This window comes from Pygoscelis adeliae, unplaced genomic scaffold (genome assembly GCF_000699105.1).
Source record: "Pygoscelis adeliae isolate BGI_AS28 unplaced genomic scaffold, ASM69910v1 Scaffold220, whole genome shotgun sequence".
Lineage (NCBI taxonomy): Eukaryota > Metazoa > Chordata > Aves > Sphenisciformes > Spheniscidae > Pygoscelis > Pygoscelis adeliae.
The window spans coordinates 3,569,664-3,591,311 of NW_008824049.1; the positions used below are offsets into that span (position 1 = coordinate 3,569,664).

General features: G+C 36.6%; 1 protein-coding gene across 1 annotated transcript in view; it reads left to right on the plus strand.

Annotated features, from left to right (window-relative positions):
* Positions 1–21,648, plus strand: part of LOC103924984 (inactive N-acetylated-alpha-linked acidic dipeptidase-like protein 2) — a 108,884-nt gene that overhangs the window by 65,858 nt on the left and 21,378 nt on the right. The window contains exon 3 of the mRNA XM_009333608.1: positions 4,696–4,815. Within this exon, the coding sequence (XP_009331883.1) occupies positions 4,696–4,815 (120 nt within the window). The remainder of the gene's footprint in view (positions 1–4,695; positions 4,816–21,648) is intronic.

Sequence of the window (21,648 nt, forward strand, 5' to 3'; positions counted from 1 at the left end):
CAGATTTCTTTGAGATTGTTCAGTACTGACCTTAATGTATTCTCTTAAGAAGTAATAGTAAAACTATTTGCTTAGGTGTGGTGCTTTTTCTACCCTGGGATTCCCTGCATTGATAGCTAGAGCAGATGTGTTTAAGAGCTACCTCCTTATCTGCACTGACTCCATCTGCATTTTGGTGGTTGTGAGAAACATCCCTTCCTGGGTGTATTGGCTTTGAGGTTTTTGGTTTTTTTTTCTGTGGCCTTTTCCCTTAATCTTTTTCCTGTTTTGCGTGCCCCTGGCAAATCAGCCTCTGAGAGGCACAATCTGCCTCTTAGCCAGTGTATTGGATGCAGATATATAATGCTGTTATTAAATGCTTTTCTTCATTCAAGTGGACTGAATGATAACAATGTGATATGACAAATATATTTTCATTATTATTTTTGACCTATTTAACTAGTCCTTTTTTTAAATTGCCTCAGCATTTGCAAAGAAAGCAAAGTTTTAAAATAGCATCCAGCATCTTCAAGATCCCAGCTGCCACCTGCTTCATACAGTTATTCATACTTTTCCTATCCAAGACCTGTCTTATTCTTTTTCATTCATGACTAGATGAAGTACGCTGTTTTATTCTCTTTCATTTTGGAGGTAAGTAGAAGAAATTGGGAAAAGATCCTTGACAGTCTTGATTGTGGCATTTTCAGAGTGCTTGTCTTTTCTGTTTTGGGGGGATTTTATCATAGTTTTTAAGACAGAATGTTTACAAATCATTGAGCATCATCTTGGGACTTAGAAACTAATAATAAGTCTAACATAAAATAATTACTTTTTCTAAAAATGTTTGTTTTATTACCTACCCCTACTTCATTTCATGCATGGGGGAATACTACTGAACTCCATATTGCAGATTGCAATTTGTTCCTAAATAGTCATATCTTTCAAACAGCATAGCATGAAACAATTCGAAGAGTAAGTACCTAATTCAGATGGATAAAACAAATAATTCTTTAGCAGTTTCCCAGTTTTAGGGTAAGAGGATTTACCCTTGCATATCTAAACCAAGTACACAAGTGCTCTTTTTCGGCACCTGGTAAAAGGATGAGTTCTCTTTTGGTTTTGAACAGAATTATCCTACCACTGGAAAGCATGGGTAGTTGGGGGTGGGGTTTTTTGCTCTTTTAAAATCTGGAATGTGTAAAGTGAAGATTATGTCATGTTGTAAGCATTTCTAAAAAAAAAAAAAAAAGAATAGAAAATTTAATCTTTATTCATTTTTAGAGATGTCAGGAATGTTGTGACTAAAACAGGACTTCATGCAACATAAATGGACTGTTAATTTCTCAGTGGATTATTGAGAGGATAGCACTCTTTGGATTCAGGAGGATTCTTTAAAATTATTTTAAAGGTGTATTTTTTCAATCTTTTATTTTATGCTAGAAGTAAAGGGTCCGATTAGTTGAGCCCCAGTGTATTAAATAAAAATAAAACTGACTACTCTGAGCTAGTGTTGCTGTACTGTATTTGACAAGATGTTGTTATTAAGTACTGCAAAATATTTTGCTTTTTATTACAAATTTTACTAGAATATTCAAGTGTAGAAGAAAGGAAGGGGTAGGAATGATTTTTAAAACTATTTTTATAATTTAATGTTTACCTATTAGTTTCTGGACTGTACTGCCAAAATCTTATGACTTTGTTCTAAACTCTTCCAGTGGGTTATTGATTTCATTTGGGAGGGGAGGAGCCATGTGTAGTTTTGCTCAAGAGAAGATTTTATTCCGGTTCTTTGTCATTTTAACTGAAGTTAGAATTGAGATTAGCTGTGCAAACCTCCAGCTGCTAGGCTGTATGTGATGTTACCAGGATGTGATAACTTGCTGTGGTAGACATGTGCAACATTTTCACCCATGGTTCCCAAAAAGGTAAAATTAAAGGTCAAAGATTTGTGATGAGAAGAAAATCACTTCGAAGTTACAGTGAAATATGAGTGTGCAAGTACCCCTAAAGTTGGACAGTAACAAGAGGCTTAGGTCATACTTATTTTCAGGCAAGTGCAAAAGAAAAACTTCTAATATATTGAGCTTTGACATATCCTTCATGTGGAAGATGTGTAATGAAAGCACATGTAACTCTTTGTTATATTATACCCAGCTGCTTTTTCATTATGTAATGACTTCTTACGTGTACCTTCAGTGTATGAACGTATTTAATAGCTTTGGCATTGGGGCTTACTTTTAACATTTGGAGCAAAGAACATGGTTTACGTAGTGTTTGGGGCAGCAGGGAGTCAAGTTCTGGTTCTCACATAATTAAAAAATGAGCTGTGCTTTTGTAGGGCCTTTTATTCAGCCTGCTCTTGTTGAGCTCATACGTTGCCTAGGAAAGACCGGTGAGCAGCTCTTAAAGATGCAGTTCGCATCCATGAATTAACTAAGAACATCCAAGGGCAGTTGCTAAATGCATTAATAATTGTGCAAACATGTAGTTTTGTTGTTTACAGAGCAGTGGATAACACCCTGGAGGAGCAGCTAGCAAAAATGATGTGAAGAGAAGCAGCACATGAATGTAGACAGGCAGGGATCTCATTTTCACACAGGCATACTGTAGAAGCAAATGGTTTGATACTTCATTATGTTATATCTTTGTGTATTGATTTTGCCTCAGGAAAATTCAGTGTAGTTTCTCTCATATGAATGATGAAAGCTCTGATTTTTGGTTTCCTTGAGGATACGTTGGAAAGGCATTATACTGGAGGTGTCCCCAGAAGTCAGCCTAGATATAACCTCTCAAGCCATAAGACTTTTGAGACTCTAATAATTATTGCACTAAAGTGTTATCTATTGACATGTCTGTAGGTACAAATTAAAATAAAGCTGAGATCTACAGAATGAGGTAAAATTCGTGTGAACTCCAAGGAAGCACACTGGTCAATACCCTTTCCTCATTTGAGGTGAACTCTTTATAACCAGAGGCATCAGGTTAGGTAAAAAATAAAACAGCTTCTGCTAGTATAAAAACTTCTTCACTTGATCTTATCATACTTTCCAAATACGATGATCACATAGGAAAAAATTTATATTGGATTTCAGCCTGTAGTGACCATTTGAATTTTCTTATGGAATAGTTTTCAAGTTCTTTAGATATTAAAAACCCCACATATTTCAGAAGAAACTGTATGGAGTGCAAGATTTTCTGTTCCTACATTTCAGTATTTGGTGTTAACTCTGATGTTTGCCTGTTCCAGAACTGTTTTATAACTTTGGCTGACCTTTCTAAATACTTGGCTTATACAGCACTGATGACATGTTACAGACTTAGAAACTTGTTAACTTGTCAATTTAAAAGAATACATTTAAGAAGACAGAAACCTTGGCAAAATATTTTTATGATTTCAACTTAAATGTTGAGGTGCAAACTCAGACAAAATATTCAGATACAGTTGTAGAAGGGTAAATACTTTCCTAAAATACCCGTGTTCAGGAATCTAGTAAAATTTCACACATCCTACATATCCAGAACAACTGTTGGTAGAATTTTAACAGTTTGTGTAGAGACGCCCAAAATCAGAACTGTTGCCTTTGGCAATGAATCCATACTTAAGTTACTGAAAATGAACGGAAAGAGAAACTTTTCCATCTTGTACTGCTCCTCTTATTTTAAGTTTTAAACACTCATGTAATATTCTCGTGTCTTCTTGTATTTGTGTTTTATGTGAACACTGTGTAGGGATTTAGAGGTTCCAAATGTCCTCGATGGTGTTCTGAGAGCTTCATAACATTCTAAAATAATAATGTACAAGACTGATTATCCTCATACTTGGTCTTTACCAGAATTTATTGCTATAAATGTGTGAGAAAAATGCCCTTGGTCATTCTTAAATTATACATAGTTTTGTGTGGTTTGTTTTTTTTTTTTTTTAAATCCTTGAAAACATGTCTTTTTTGGACAGTATTTTTCCATCACTGCCAATGCTTGACATTTAATAATAACTTAGACCTTTACTACATATTCTTGCAGTGTCCTAACTGAAGAGCTGAAGATCTTCATGCTCTAAACACTTTTATTTTAGTTGGAAGTAACTCTAAAGAATTTTAAAATATGTATTAATTGAAAAATTTACGCATCAGAGCAGTGTAGTCTGGTTTCACTATGGTTGTCTGAGTATAATGCTTGGATAACTGATGGACTATAAGAAAATACTTCAATAGTTAGGGTGGGCTGCTCAGGAATCATATGAGACCACATAATTAAACTATGTCTTGGGAGAGTATGTATTATCTGTATATTTTCATAAGTGACCAGTGTAATCATTGACTCATTTTCTGAAATGCTTTACAAGACACTGATTCCTTTTAAGAAAATTAACAGAAGTTAGTATCCCTTACATGGTTTTAAATACATTCCTGTAGCTAACGAGGGGAAATTCTTATCAGAATCACCACCACTTACTATAACCACTGGCAAAAAAAATTGTTTTTTTATCACAGCTGATGAATTATGAATGAAAATGGCAAAGGTATAAATTTATTTGTCAGATTGAATTCTCAAGCTCTCTGTTATTACAGGTATTCCTGATTAGGAAGTGGGGGTAAGGTAATTGCAGAACTCTGCTCAGGTGCTTGTACTTATGCAAACAGCTTTGTTTCTGTGGAAGGAGCACCCTCAATGATGCATGGTTATAGGTATAGCCTGAACTTTGTCTTCTCTTTGCAGGCAGAACTTATTGATATACAGTATGGGACTGTGGAAGACTTGATCCGGATTCAAGCCATTACAAACGTGACCAAAAAAATTGCACTTTTGAAGCTAGGACAATCACCTTTGCTTTATAAGGTTAGTCAAATGCTTGTTGCACTTTAGCTGAATTATTTATTTGTTTTTTCAGTTTCAAAATACCAAAACAAAGACTTTCCCATTCTATCCCAGTAAGTCAGGATTTACTGGCATTCGGGTTCTTCCTTAATACTAGCCACTTCGATCTGCAGTGCCTTTTATGTGTTACAGTTATTTGTTTTGCTGCATATCTTACAGTGCCCCAGTAGTATGCCATATTTTCTTTGGGTGTACTATAAGCCTTTTGGCAAATAAAGAAATCCCTAAAAGAAATAATAAAGCATGAGGGGAAAAAAAAAGCAACTGAGATCAGGAATAGTTGGATCTGCATCTGCTAAAAATGTACACATAACACTGCACTGAAGTCTTTTGTTTCTGCATAATTTTATGTAGTACTTGGCCTGCTGGCTGTAGTTTAAGCATGCTGTGAGAGGCGGCAGAGCACAGTACGCGCTCACCTGACCTCAGGCATCTGCGGGTCTTTCCAGTCCCGCTGGGCTGTGTCTAAAGCTCAGCACTTCGGGCCTTGCTACGGACGTGCTGCTGCCAGCACTGAGATTGTGAGGTAGCAACCAATAGCGTACACTATAGGAGGACTAACACTATTGTTTATGGATTTGTTTAAGAAATGACATTGTAACTTGATTTCATCATGACATGATATAGCCTTGCCCTGTGGAGAATTTGCCTTTGCCACCTTGGTTCTTTCTGCCATCCTTACCACCTCAGAAGGAAGAAAGGGACTGAGAGCTGGAAAAGAGCATTAACTTCTGTGGTGTTTTCTGCTGTGTGAAATGTGTAAACAGATTACCCTGAGATACACAGATAGGCATTTATCCCCCCTGCCATTAATGTTCAGTCGCTCCTGTAGAATCAGGAGGATTTACTGGTCTATGGATGGGTTACCACCAGTTCAGAAGGAGAACCATGTTTTTCTTCCATTCCCTCCTTCCTTCTTCTTTAGTTGCAGCTATGTGTGGGGAGGGGTGCACATGGGTATGTGTGTATTCGTTCTTTCTCCTCCAACTCCAGCGCTGGTAGAGATGGAGTCCATCCACTTGTACATTAGACATAATAGACTCAACATATAAACCACATTTAAACTCTAAATGTCAAGTAACTGCCTTCTATTGCAAATATTTTATAAACAAAAATGCTGTTTTGCCTTTCAGAAAATACACTAGCCCAATAAATGTTTAAACAAATCATTCCCAATTCACAAAAGCAATTATAAAAGAACAGTGACTCCAGACCTCACAATTAAGAGAATCAGGATCTGCTCTGTCGGCCATAGAAAGCACAATCGGGACCACAGCACAGGTTCAGAAAAGAACCAGTTAATATTTTTTTCTATAGGAATAATATTTGTCTCAATAAAAATGCCATTTTCAACTGAGTAGCTTTAGCTGTTTATTTAAATTATTTAGATGCAATGTAATTACGCCCATGAAAGGTCAGCTATCATTGCTGGAACTTGGCTGTTGTGCATCATTTCCACCAATGGATCTTATAATACATTTCACTGCTAAGTGACAAAAACAATGAAATAGCAGTTGGGACTCATAAAGTAGGAATTTGATAAAGATGCAAAATTCGCTGTAATAACACTGTCTAAAGTGTCTATGCGATGGACTTTTTACCGATTTAATTTGTGTTCCTGTAAGCACTTACTGTGTCTAAATTAGCAAGTAGCGCAGCCTGAAGGAGTAGGGCAAAACAATTGGTGCTGAGGACAGGGCGCATCTCAGGAACTTTTAGTTTGGGTTGGCTGTAGTCTGGCCCCAAGAAGTAAATGCTAAATGGTGGCTGAGGTGTATTAGCCACACTTCTGGTGCTCATCTGCTATTCCAAAAGAATCCATTTTGCACGTTCAGAGTCTGTTACACAATATGAACCAAAGTGTGGTATGATCAGGAGATTGACTTCGAATGCACAGTCGGGATCTGAGCTAAAAATACAACTCCACAAACCTACTTTTTGTGTTCTGCTCACACAGGTAGGAAGTTTGCCCTTTATTTGTTATTTCTTCTTTTTGAGGTTGTAAACCGTCTTTTTTTTTAGAATATAAATCATGTCTCTTTGGCTGTGAAATAATTGTAAGCTATTAAAAGTATGAGAAAATATGTAGGAAGATATCAGAAATAGATTCTTCTTTCATAAGGAATATTTGAAGTGAAAGAGAAAGATTGCCTTAAACAGCAAGTCCTGCTGGTTTAAATGGGCCCAGTATTTCACACTGAATCCACTTTTTGTATCTCTTTTCCCCCTAATGTTTATGTTTCTGTACTTACTTAGTCTCACATTTCTGTCTCAGCAGATACTTCCCTCTGCCTATATTTTCCTTATCTCTGTCTTCCACGTGCTTGGTTTTACATCACATAAAAACAGAACGCTAGTTCATAACAGAGCTGTCGCTATATATATATATATTTTTTTTTTTTTTACCGGTTTTCTTTCTAATTTCATTATTTAACTTGTATTTTTCACATTTTAATGTTCTTTAATTTCTCATTATTATTACTTTATATTATACAAATATCTCTGGATTTTTATAGATCCTGCACCGAGGTTTCACCTTCATAACAGAGTTTCTAATCATGCCTCTCTTTTTCAGCTTTGCATTTTCCCTTGCATGGGTATGCTTTTTGCCTCTCTCTCTTTTACTGCCATCATCAACTGCTGTTTTTCATGTGTTTTTCCTATTTTCCCCTTCTGTGTTTTTAATTTGCCTTTTTTTTTTTTTTAATCTTGACTGTTCTTTCTCTCCATATTGAGTCCATTGGAAAAAGCCTGAAAGAAATTATTAATAAACTGCTGCCGGCTGAAAACTCGCCATGAAAACTGAACAACATTTCTTTAGTCTTCACATCACATTAACAGGAAGAAGTATGTGCTGGTAGAAAACAGCTTGATGTACAAGGGGATAATTTATAGAAATAAGTCCAAGTGATGGAAATTTTAATATTTGGAAAAATAATTGCATTACTGACAATATTTTTGCTGTAAAGGTTTAGTCTGATATTTTATGGAGATTGGATAGGGTACAAAATTTGGAGGAGGATCAAGGTTGCAAATAATTTGGAGCTTCTACTTTCAGTCTTTCAGACTGGGTTCATCTATCGTCTTTTCAGACACACTGAAAACAACAGACAGGATTCAGAGCTTGGAGTAACGTGGAATTGGGATATACAGGGAATTTGGAGTATACAGAAAAGCCTGAAGTTAATGTGCTGTTAGAATATGCATTTGAATCCGTAATGTGAGTAATCCTGATTAAATTTGGTAAGGTTCATATATTTAAGCTGCTTTGTGAGAACAAGATTTGTAGAAATCTGACCTTAAGTTATTTTTGTAATTGAATATGATTTTCAGATTTTATTGGGAGTGTTGTATTTCTGTTCCACTGAAACAGAACGTAGTATCTGATCAGGGCAAGAGGGGCAGCAGTTACGGCAGTGGGCACACTTCCTAGAGTATTGGCAGAGCCACAGAGACACATCTCGATCCCTTAAGCTGGACCTTTTCAAATAAAGAATATGTTACTTAACAGCCACATGATAAGTTATACGTATAAAAAGAAAGAACATTTACAGCAGGGTAAAGTATCAAAAAGAGCATTGACTGGGGAAAAAAGACAGGTAGAGCTTATGTTGCTGTGATAAAAAGAATAGATAAAAAAGGGATATGTATTAACGTATATATAAATCACAGTGGGGTGGAGGTTTAGAAAGGGGTTTTACCATTGATATGGCACTATTAAGATCAGTAAGGGAGCAAGACTCTGTAGTTTCTTATAAAATTAATATTAAAAGTGGGAGAAAAGAATGGTCAAAATGCTTCAAGAGCTGGAGCAAGTTATAGTATGGCAAAGGCAGAGTAATTTTCAAATGCAACGGAAAGGTTTAGGAATTTACTACTCCCAGCAGCTGGAGTGACAGTTTCCTATAGCAACACAAACTAAGCCAGTGGACTGAGGAGTGAAGCATACAGGGAGTGCTCATATGATGCGTTAATTTGGTGTAGCCATGATGCTAGTAATCTCTGTCTCTTCAGCCAGAATAATTCACAGTGCTGAATAACTGACAGAAGGAAAAATTTTAAACTACTGTGGCTATTCCTAAAGGGATCTTGTGATGAGTCTGAGACACTTCTAGGAGCTGGATTGTTTCTGAATAAAGAGGGGACTGGATTAAGGAAGAAGAAAAACTTTCTTAAGGAGAAAGCTGAAACGAGACAAACGAGAAAAGAAGTGAAGCACAACTTCTGGAATTAACTACCATACAAAAAGTAGAATACTTGCTTCCTCACGCCTTCTGACTGAAAGTGACTGCTTTCTGGTATTCTGGCTAGAAGGAAGATTTGTGCTTTGGTGGAACTCAGGTTATTGGGATCACTGGTGGACTTCAGTAGCCAGTTACATACAGGAGGTCAGAGCAGACTCTCTGATGTCCTTGAATCAGGAGGATCTATAAATGTGGGGAAAGGTGATGAAATTTATTACTAGTGGTTAAGCAAATCACTTCTGTGATGTAGAACACCTTTTTGAGAAAGAGCAATTTGAGTTGCTTCCTGTGTTTGTAAACAAGAAACATATCCTAATAATATAAAATGTGTGGTGACAGAAAGATTGATGAAACCACCTCACTAGCACTCAGCTCCACTGCCCTAAAACGTCTATGTCACTACTGTGAGCGCATAAAAGAAGCCAGAGGAGGCTTTTTTTCAGAGAGAACTGCACAGTAGTTTCAGTATCCAGCCTCTGGAAATACCATCACCAGATTAACTTTTTTGAAAAATGTTGTGAGTCTTGATCATGATTTAATCCTTTGGGGTTGGGATTCAAGAAAAAGCCATAATTTCTGTCCTAAATTAACTTTTAATAGAGTAACAAAAGCTCTGAAGGCCAAACCACTTCATCATTAAAATGTTCACATATTAACATTTTTTCCACATCCATTAAATGAAGATGTTGTTCTAATGTGTAAATATCTATATTTATTTTAATAATTTACTGCCTTCATAAATATTCATAAAATTGCCTTTTAACTGTCATAAAGTTTAGAAATGTGGATGCTTGCATGTTTATGCAGAGGTTATTGGCAGGCACTTACGGATAAGGATTTACTAAACGGAAAATATTAAAGATTTCCAGACTAAAGGCAATTTGCAAAAAGGCTTCTATTTAATAACCGCGTTACTTTTAAATAAGTTTACTTTTGAAAAAGTCATTTCACTTTTCTACTGTCTACATTGTTTATTTCTTTCCCTCTGGTACTTTTTATGGCTAGCACATATAACTGTGAAGATTACATTCTAAATCTCCATTTAACTAGGACTCACTCTCGCCTTCCATCCCTTCCTCCCTCCCTATATATACACATGTGTATTTGTGTGTATATGTATACATGTGAATATATATATACAGTGTGAACATATAAATATATATATAAACTACATCGAACAAAATGTTTTTTAGGGAACTTCAAATCTTATATACCTTCCATTATTAAGGACACTGGGTTTGGGTTTTTTTTTTTGTAGGATGGAATTTTTTCCAAGGTGCCTAAAGTCTGTGTATACCCATTTCCTGCATGAGTGCTGTGGGACTTTTAATGATATGATAACTGCTCCCAAAGCCCTTCTTGAAAATTCGAGCCATAGGTATAGGTAGTATGACTAAAAGTTATAGGAGCATATAAAACTAGACCTGGAGATCTGGATCTGAAGGGATCATCTAGTAACATCCACTTGAATAGCATCCTGTTTCTCAGGTTTTCTCTGATTTATCATCTTTTTAAATTCTCATCTCGATTCCCAAAATCCTGAGAGTTCCTCTTGAATAATCCAAGCTGAGTTCAGATTGATTGATAACAATCAGATTTGTTGATGCAGAGTTTGCTATTTAGCCAAATTATATTCCTACAAAATACGCTAGTTCTTCATCTTCAGTGAACTACTAGTTGCTTTGTGGTCCTTTTTCCTTAGCCTTTGTCTCCCCTGAGTTTATAGGAGATTCCCTCCTTCAAGTCAGTTGCTTTTATTGCTATTCTTTATCCTCCCCCCACCCCCCAAGGATTACGTTTAGTTCAGTTGTGTTCTTAACCTTCCCCCTCCTCAAAACAGCTTCTTTAATCCAGTATGAAGAAGGCTCCCTTTTAATTTCTTTCTCTACTTCCTATGTAAAAAAAATTCTGTACCAAGGCCTTCAAAAAATTTACTGGACAATAGTCTGTACCAAAAAAGCTGTTTATGTAATTGATGTTTCATACTGCCATCAATCCTGTGTTTTGAATTATTCTTTTAGTCACCTATTTACCTCTTCCTGATTTCATGATTCATAGAATGATGCACAAGCTATTTTTCTCTTTAGTGATTACTGAGAAAAATTATATTTGTTTTGAAGACCTATGTAGGTCTTCCTTTATCTGAAAGTGTATCACATTTAAGAGGTTGGTAGACATACTTCTCAGGTATATTCCTCCTGCTTTGACTGTTAACAATGCTTTCTTGTCCCTTTGAACAGAAGAAACAAGCCGTAATAGCTAATTAGAGAAGCCTGGAGACACCCTGCCTCAATATCACAAATCTGTTCTGTGTTGGGGTGACTAACAAATCCACCCCCAGCCCATTGAGTACACATACCTGAGTTAAAAAACCAAGTCTCTCTGCACAGATTTACCACTTAATGCTGCATCCTGAAGTCATATTCTAAATTTTTATTAGTAAACTTAGTTAAAACATAGCTTTAAAAAAATGAAAGTACCGATTGTGATACATTTTTTTCCCTCTGTATGAGGTACTACGGGAAAGAAAATTGAGAAATGATACTGACTTGAGAAATCTATGGTTGATGACTAAAAAAAAGTCAAAAGAGTGGGTTTGTATTGCTGATTGAAACCAAGTCACGCTGAGGTCTATTGTTCAGTTCCTAGAAGGCTGTTACTACCCAGAATAATTTAAACTGAGCATGTCACTTTACCTCCTACTTAATCCAGCATTTGAAAGATGATGTACTGTGACCTGTACCATCTAAAAGTGAAACAATGTCAGTGCACGTATAAATCCAATCCGTATCTGTCCAGATTAATATGAAATAGTTGACAAAAATTTGCTCTCTTGTCCCTTTAGTCAAATGTGCTGCAGTAAATAAAAGTAGAGTGAGAATTCCTTCTTTATACAGTATAAATGGGAGAAAGTAATTTGCTCTTGTAAGCAGTAAGAAGAATATGTAAGGAGTGGGGTAAGAGAAAAGCAATTGATGTCTGGAATTGTAGCACAACTTGTCAATATTCTCAAGTAATTAACATTTTGGTTGCATCAGTAAAAGGACTTTTGGTTATTACTCATTTCCTTTTCGATTCCAAACCCCTGGATTTGTTTGAATGGAAGGAGGAATGTGCTATTAGCAGAGTAAACGAGGGGACATATAAGTTAATGAGCAAAAGTAGATATTGATTATTCTGCATTTCTGATGCCACAGAATTTTCCCTTGATGTTTTCAGAAGTCATTGCCATTTTGCAGACATACTTCTATTCCCAGCTCTAGTTCCTATTCTCTCTTTCTCTTCTGGATTGATACAGAAGTTCCTGAAGTCCTACTGCTGAATCAAACACTGAATTCTTAGCTGTTCGACTGGGTGCATAGTCCTGTTATCTTCAATAACACTGAACACTTAATTTTCTCTTGGAAAAATAATTCTAAATATTCATATACTCAATTGGGTGTTTAATTGCACATTCACTACATATATTAAATGCATCCTTTGAAAAATTAGTCCAGCTCCCATTATGAATCGCTATTTCCTGAGGGAAAGCGCTGACCATTTTATAGCAGGTCTCCTCCTTTTAGTACAATAGGCTTAAATTGAGTGAGACAGTAAGTGGCTTCCATTCAAAAATGGAGGATGGCTGACTCATAAAAATTTCATTCTGGGGTCTTCTGAAGCTCTTGTTGGATTTTGGAGGTGTGAAGCCCAAGCATAGTTTTCTATTTTATCAAGCCCTTAAAAACTGAGTGGTAAATGCAGTCATCCAATTTACTGTCTGAGTGCTCTGTCCTGATAAATGGTGCAAAGTCAAGCGAAATGGCTTTGCTGTGAGGCAATTGTTCTGAAGCAGAGCTGAGCAAAGAATGTTGCATACAAAAAGATTCCTGAGCTTCCTGGTGTTCACTGAGAGAGAAAACAGAAGTCACATGATCACAGTCACTGGAAGCTTAAGTTAAAATTGGTGGGGGCTACTTTCTTAAATTGGCTTAGGATGCCATATAATAACCAGTAACATTTTTCATTAATAATTCCAAATTTTACATCACTTTTACACTTCAAATTTCTCTCAGGTTCTTCATCAGATTAAAAAAACCAAACAACCAGACAAACAAAAACCCCCACATTGTTGCTGATGCTAGCCTTGTAATTGTAAATAATTGTAGTATGTGCATTGGCTGAGATTTGTCAGCACAGTGCATAATTATGTCTAGATACAGGTAATATTTTAGATGGAGGACAGAGTATTTGCATTTTGTGAAGGTTGGAGGAGTGCCTGCATTGACAGTCGAACCTGTTATGTATGGTTTTCCACTGTAAGTTACTATGCAGGCATCATAAGAATTCTTACCGCGCAGCCTCAGAATTGACCTTGAAGTGACCTAGAGAGACCACCCTTTCAAATAAGAAGGAAACATATTTTTCACTTCTAAGTCAATTGTGGTTTTCCCTAGAGTGGGAACTGACTATAATGCCTTTTATATCAGTATTCAGTTCTACGTGATGGTTTTCTGATATAAAATGTCCATTGGGGAACTCACCTGACAACTCATTTCAGTCAGGCCTCCTACTGTGATCTTAGAGGAAGAATGATAACATTTAATCCACTTACCTACCTGACCATGTCCCATTCCTGTTTGTCATATTATAGAGTATAAGAGAAAAAGGCAAGTCCGACTCTGCTAGTTCAGGTGATTCTTGGGTACCAGGTTTAAGAATTCTTTAGGCAGTTTAAGACAGATTAGAAATTCATTAGTCCTGTGCATCTGACTGCTGTAGACATTGCTGTCTCTCAATAACCATGTATGCCATCTTAAGTTCAGATTCTGTTAGCAATGCAGTTGATCACGTAAATGTGTGATATGTTGGATCTGCTGTTTCCAATATCAGATAAATGTTGAGGCGTACGCAGGCTTTATGGACTCTTGCTGTGCCTGGCAATGCAAGTTGTCTCTGCTGTAAGGTGCTGTATGTGAACCATAAAAATGAGATAGAGGGAAGACACCTGGAAAGCTTTAGGAGAATTGTGACCTAGCTTCCTTTTTCTGCATAAGAACTGTATGCAGCAGCAATCCCATTCAAAACAGTGTATGTATTTTTCTTGTTTTGAAAGATCTAAGAAGTACTGTAAGTATCATATTTACACTTGGCACATGCTTCACACTTGGCATTATTAAGGGGAGCATCTTTAAAAGATGGCTTTTGCCCTAGCCAACAAAATGGGGTTGGAAGGGTGATACAGAGTGTGATAAAAGTACAGACATTTTCATTACAGAGTATTTAATTTCCATTTTGTTCCTTTTCAGTGTAATACAATTCATCAGAAATTAGCTAATTACAAGAGGTTGAGATCTTAGCATTTAAAAAATGCATGTGAGGCTATCATAACCGGAAATTTGTTTTGTGTGCAACATCGTATATACCATATAATTTGTTTGGAAATGCGTGTGGTGTTTTGTTTTCATCTGCACATATTTGCGTGTACTTTTTTCTGGAAAACTTGTATCCTTTGCAAGTGTAAAGTGGGTGTCACAAATATACTTTGCATTTTTAAATGAGATTTTTATTAAAATGATAATTTATTGATTTGTATTGTTTGCAAGTAGACCTGACTAGGATGAATTTTGATGTGAGTGCCGTACAGATTCACTGAACATTGCAAGGACTAAATCTGATGTTCCCACTCAAACTGCTTTATTTTCTTTGAAAATTAAGTCATTTTAAGGCATACAGATTCAGAAAATAAGCATTGCTTCTGACCTACCAAAAGTGCAGAATTGCTGCTAAGTTCACTGCTTAGTGATAGCAGTGGTAACAGGGGAAGAGTAGCTTAAATGTCCTATTTCTCCCTTTTTCTGTTCAGCAAACAAGCAGAATAAAGCTTAGGTTTTCCCAAAATTAAATAATGTACTCTTAAGTTTTAATGCCAAAATTAGTTTGAGTGTAATATGACAAAGTTTTTCTCACTGGAGAGATAAGCTTGATACAGTGAGGTTTCTATCATCCTGCTCTTACTCCAGAAGAATACAGAAACACAGCTTTATCTTTAAGCACACTAGAACTCCCTTTATTGAATGTAAAGAACATATTTAAGTGTTGCTTAGTATGTTTGACAGGAACAAGTCCCCTTTAGCAAAAGAAGCCATGTCTGGTGTTTATTCAGGTAAAACTCTCATATGATGATAAGGTCACAGCCGTAGCATAGTACTGTTATTGTTGAAGTGTTGTTACCATAAACTGTCATGGTGACATGCACAGACAATCGCTCATCCAGAATGCTCGTCTGCTTAAGTCTTCTGTCAAGTTCTTATTGACCAGAAAAAAGTCTCCATCTTTTACGATGAGAACATAACATAAGAAATGTCCTCTGTCAACCTGATATCCTTACCTGCCATGGCTCATGCTTAGGGAAAGTGTATGAATTACAAAGGAAGTACAAAGTAATTTTTTTTTCCCGTGGTATACCTTCCCCAAAAATAGCAGTCATTGGTGTTGTGACTTCCTGAAGTGGAGAGTGTGTCTGAGCTGATTTAATCGTGAATATTCCATGAATTGATGTATTCCACTTCTGAGCCTGTTCATACTAACCTCTGCAATGTCTTGTGGTGATGAGTTCCACTATGTACATACCTACGATTTCTTGATAAAGAATTGCACATTTGGGAAAGCGTGTATTTAAAACTCTGTCAATGCTTTCTCACTTATTACAAACCAAAAATGGATATAACAACCTACCCACAAAATGTTCCAGGTTTAGTCCACATGTGAACACACCAGAGTAAATGAAAGAAATCTGAAGGTACCAGCCACCTGCTAAACACTAGTCTTCACCCTTTAAGGATCTTTGAAAGAGATAAGCTTTTTCTCTTGGCCCCAAGATTAATACACAGTGTAATAGGAACTAGTGCTTCAGAAGTCTGTGCTCCTTAAACAAGTAACACCTAAGCAGATTCTGAACTTTTTTTCTGAAATGAATTTAGTTGGTGTCTCATGGCCAGGGTGTGTTACATGATGATTTGGTTTGCCTCTGAAGATGTTTATAAATACTAGGAGAAAAGACATCTTTAACATTGCTATGATCATATTCTCTAACTAGACTCCAAGAGGAAATTAAAAAACCAAAAAACAGCACCACCACCACCCCCAAAAAAAGCCAAACCCAAACCAAACATATTTAAAGGCAGATGCATGTCTTGTCCTTAAAAAGGAAGCAACACTTCCTTTTCTATCTTCTGGCGTTGACTTAAGTCTTTGGAATGGTACCATGTTAACATTTCAGTCAATTTGATTACAAATGGTATGCCTTCTTTTTGGAAATCAGTTTAGTAATAATTATGTTGGACAAAGCTAAATATCTTGTATCTTGAAATCCGTGTACATCCATTTCCTAGCTAAAACCATCCGGGATTTTTATGCTGATGGGTAATGCATGATGTTTATTGCTTTATGAAATTTAGAGGAAGAAGGATGATGTGAAGTGATAATGTCAGTAATACAAGTGTGACAATACATGGCTTTGAATTGTACTACTGTCTGAATAGAACTTTCGTACTTATTAGTAAACTTATGTTTTATAAATGAAGTTGAAATGAACAATGCAAGCTGCATATAGACCTAGAAAGCATATGGCTGTGGAAATTAATCATTGAATAAATAAGCAATATACCATAATTTCAGCAATATTAAAGACTAGAAATACATGGAGGAAATGTCGTAGGGAAAACATTTTTTAAGTAAAAAGTATGTTCTCTGAATTCTTCTCTTTTAATATGTACTTCATCTGCTACTTCTGAAGGCAAATAAAGCAGATTATCCTGTTATTAAAGAGGGGTTTGTGTATTGCTCCAAGTATCCGCTTATTAGCATTGCATCAGCATAGTTCAGATCCACCTTCTACACAGTTATCTGTGTGACCCTAAAAAGCTTCCTGTCTTCCTTTTGCATCTGTCTCAAAAGTGGGGCTGAGTGAGAGCCTTTGGAGAGAACTACATCTATCACAGATTTTTAAACCCAGAACTGTGAGTGCAATTGAGCAAATGGCTTGAGAGGATTTCTCAGACTTCGCATTGTCACCTGATCTCTGATCTCAAGGGTGTACCTCTGCTGCCTTCTGGTTGCTAGCAGATCAGTGATTCAAAATACCTTTCTTGAAACATTGTGTTTCACAGTCAAAACATTTCAAAGCATACAAAAGGGTTGAAATGCCTTTTTTTTTTTTTTCTAAAAATATTAACCCCCCCAGGTTAATGCTGCGTGTAACAGAGAAATGAAAATAACTTTATTGACTACTTTGTTGTTGAAGGGCCAGCCGAGTAAATAGGTTAATCCAAGAAGACTGATCGTTAGTTAACAGTGCCTTCTGGAAAATTACAGCTGTTTTGTTCCCTAGCAAAATTGCTCAGGTCTTCAGAAAAAAACACAGCAGTAAGTGTTTTAAAAGATGCCGAGACCAAAGAATAGAAAAATTCGGGCTTATTTTTGGAACGCAGACCTCTTCGCTGCTTTATCTCAAGACTTTCTGCCCTCATTTTGAAGTCAGTCATAAAACTTCTTTCTCTAGCTGGGGTAAAATAATCAGTTCATTCTAATAGCTTGTGCTTATCCACTTTTCTAGAAACCAGTAAGAACCTGTTGACTTAGCGCCCTGTTTTACAGTGTGTTTTCCATCACCAACTTGTTGATATGGCTTCTGAAAGAAGGGTTTTACAGAGATGGGAACACTCAGAAGAAGTTACACAAATGTTTATACTCAAATCCAGAGATGATTTTAGATGGTAAGCCTGGAATGTAACATCAGTGACTGAGATAAAATTAATATAAATGTTTCTAAGGCAGACTTCAAAGTCTTAAGTTATTTTCTAATAATCAAAGATTATCTTATGGGGTGAGAAGGTTTTTACTGTCAGAGCTGCCTTCTAAACTCAGTATCTTCATGGAATGTCACATGAACAGGTCATTCTCTTCAGAAATCTTGTCTGAAAGGACAGTTTAATAGATGCTGGCAAAAACCCAAAAAGGTAAATTAGATTTTAAAACCCCTTGTCGTCCTGCTTTAAGTATCTTAACAGAACTACTTAGCTATTCAGTGTCTCTTATTGGCATATAGACTCGTTGGAAAGATGGGCATTAATTAATTTGTTTCTCTGTTGGTCTAAGTTGTCTCTACTTCTACAATTGGCTATTCTTTATGTACATTGTCTATTTTAGGATTAATCTTTAGCTTTTACTATCAAAAATAATCATAACGTTTATATGTATATTAAACATTTTTCCATTTTCTGAGAGAATTCAGTTCACTACGCATAAAAGGTTACAAAGCCTGACTCTCAGTTTCTCACTAGTTTAATAAGTTTACTGAAATTGAGCGTGTTATGTTGTTGTAAAGCTGGTACAATTAAATGCAGACTTAGACACAATGATTTCAGTAACTATTAATATTCTAAATATAATGGATCTAGTTGCATTTTCCGTTAATAAGTGATGCAAAAGTAAGCTTGCCATGTAACCCTGAACTGGCTTTCTTTTCACCTTTTTGACCAGTTGTAAGCAATGGTAAGTACAAAGATTAGTTATCACTGCCAATCTGTTGCCAGAGAAGAGGCAATTAATGAGTGAGAACAGAAATTTAGATTTATGCTGTTTTCACTCCTTGCCTCAGTTGCAAAGATGTTGCATGAGAAAATTCTTGTCTGAACTTGGAACCATTCCTTGATTTTCTATAGACTCCTATGCTGTGCTAAACACCAGGGGATATGAATGTCTTTTGTCTGTCAGACCATTCATTCACTGCATGGCCTTGCAGCACAACATTGTGTTGTACTTGAGCTTTTATTTGGGTTTTTGGGGGTATTTTCGGTTTTTTCCAGAGTAAAGTTGTGTATGCTTTAAAGACTTCTACTGAAAGTTCTGTCTCAAGAGAAAACAGTGGTATAACAGAAATTGATTGGTCACGGGTTTCACTGTATTTCTTTTTCATTCATCTTCTAACTACAGTATTCTGTGTTTATGTCATTTAGAAGTCAGTTCAGTGGAGTTCTAGGAGCTGTAATTGGTGCTAAGTCTTTTCAGTGGGCCCATCAGAGGGAACTGTATTTGTTTTTAGCATACAAGGTTTCAAAAGTTATTTTCTTTTGGTCTTTCTTTGCCTTCCCCAAAAAATTGTCAGAGAAAGACGACAATGACTTTACCGTGGCTGCTGTCCATGACCTAGTTGAGGAGAAGAGTGTCAGGGAGCAATAGTGTTGCTAGCTCATCTTTCTGAACCATCCTTTGTGTGACCTTGTTTTGGTATTGGGGGTCTTCCTTTCCTAATCACTGCATAAAAAAATCTCTATGACAATAAGTCAGACATATTTTTCATGTTTTATATTTTTTCCCTCATTTTTTATGACAAGGCAAGGGCATAATTTTGGGTTGATGTTTTGGAACTAATGGTATACTAGTGTTATTGAAGGGCTGGGGGTTGTTGGTTTTGGTTTTTTGGGTTTAACTGGTGGTGAATGAATGACTTTGTAGTGCTTTGTGACTGCCAAACTAATATAACTGCCATCCCTGTTCTCATCAAGTACTTCAACCTTGGACCTCCTTCATGTAGCTCTTTATACTATTTCATTTTGGTGAAACGGGCTATTTAGTAGGTCACAGGAGGAGCCAAAGCTCTGTTTTACTGATGTGCTGAGTGGAAAGCAGTGAAAAAGAAAGGACCTAGGGAGAAAAAAGCTGCAAATGTTGACTTTTTCAGCTGTTGTATCTTTTGTGTAGATTTCCTACAGTTTTGCTGTACTCGAGTTATAAATAAAGTGGTACTTCGGTTTATTACATATTCCGCTATAGACCCTGATGTTCAATATGAAAGATATGCTCATGATATGTTCTGTGTAGCACAGTTCATGAATAAGGTCTTGTGGAAAAGATTCTAGCTGCTGAAATGTCAGTCATGAAAAAAGATGGAAACTAACCATATTTTTAATTTTGGGATTTCTAGGGGAGCTTAGGAGTGGAAATCAGTACTGATAATTTATAAAGAACTTTTATTACTAAGGTTTTAAATAACTTCTTTAATATTTATAGTTTTTGAAATAACTTTATACACTGGGGCACGTTCTTTATGATCATTTCTTTTATCATTCCTGGTTTGTGACTGTTTTTCTAATAAGGAAGATAAATAAGTTCATTCTGAGTATTGATTTACTTAAAGGCATGCTAACCAAGTAGTTAAACACTGCTCTTTTCCATAAATGAAAGTAAAATATTCATCAATCAATTAATAATATGCAGTTTTCCTAGTTGATATATAGATATGCCTGAGGCTTACATATAGCATACTCTATATCATGATATGTTCCACTTAGAAACATAAAATTAAACCAAATGTAAATTTAAAAATACATAACAATGTTATACAATATCTAAAGCAACTGTTATATTATGTTCAAGGTGTTACTTTAAAAGCATGAAACCATGATACAATGTAATACCGCAGAAAATTGTTGAGCAGAGAACGTTTTGTACTTTAAAAGAAATAGACTAGCTTTTCATAGAATCTTATAAGATAATAATTGCGAGAATAATAACGTTAGCGAAAAGGAATGTTTTTCACAGGCCTGATGAAGGCAGTTGTATTTTAACACTCCGTTAACAGACGTCCTAAGATGCAATTACTTGAGGCAGCAAATGTGCCTTAATTAAAATCTATGACTGATTGTTATGTGGGTTGTGAGAACATCTGCTAATATCTTGATAGATATCATATAACATCTCCACTCACAGAGCTAGTAAAGTCATAATCCTACTTTTATCTTGGAGATGGTGGGATGACATGGGCTGTTTGCATTTCAACATTACTTTCAGTATCGGTACTAGAAAATATATACTCAAGGTACCCCAAGGACATCCCAAATACAGGCTACATGTAAGTTGAGAAAAGATTGTTGAGAGTGTCAAAGATTACGAGTTTACATTCCAGCTCAAGTGCATCTACAGCAATGCACGCAGCATGGGCGGCAAGCAGGAGGAGCTGGAAGCCATTGTGCAGCGGGAGAGGTATGACTTAGTCGCCATCACAGAAACATGGTGGGGTGACTCTCACGATTGGAGTGCTGCAATGGATGGCTATAGACTCTTCAGAAGGGACAGGAGAGGAAGGAGAGGCAGCGGGGTGGCTCTGTATGGTAGGGAGTGTTTCGATTGTCTAGAGCTCAACGATTGTGATGATGATACGGTTGAGTGTTTATGGGTAAGGATGAGGGGGAAGGCCAACGAGGCAGATATCCTGCTGGGAGTCTGTTACAGACCACCCAACCAGGATGAAGAGGCCGATGAAGCGTTCTACAAGCGGCTGGCAGAGGTGTCTCGATCGCTGACCCTTGTTCTCATGGGGGACTTCAACTTCCCGGACATCTGCTGGAAATATAACACGACAGAGAGGAAGCAGTCTAGGAGGTTCCTGGAGTGTGTGGAAGACAACTTCCTGACACAGCTGGTAAGTGAGCCGACCAGGGGAGGTGCCTCGCTCGACCTGCTGTTCACAAACAGAGAAGGACTGGTGGGAGATGTGGTGGTCGGAGGC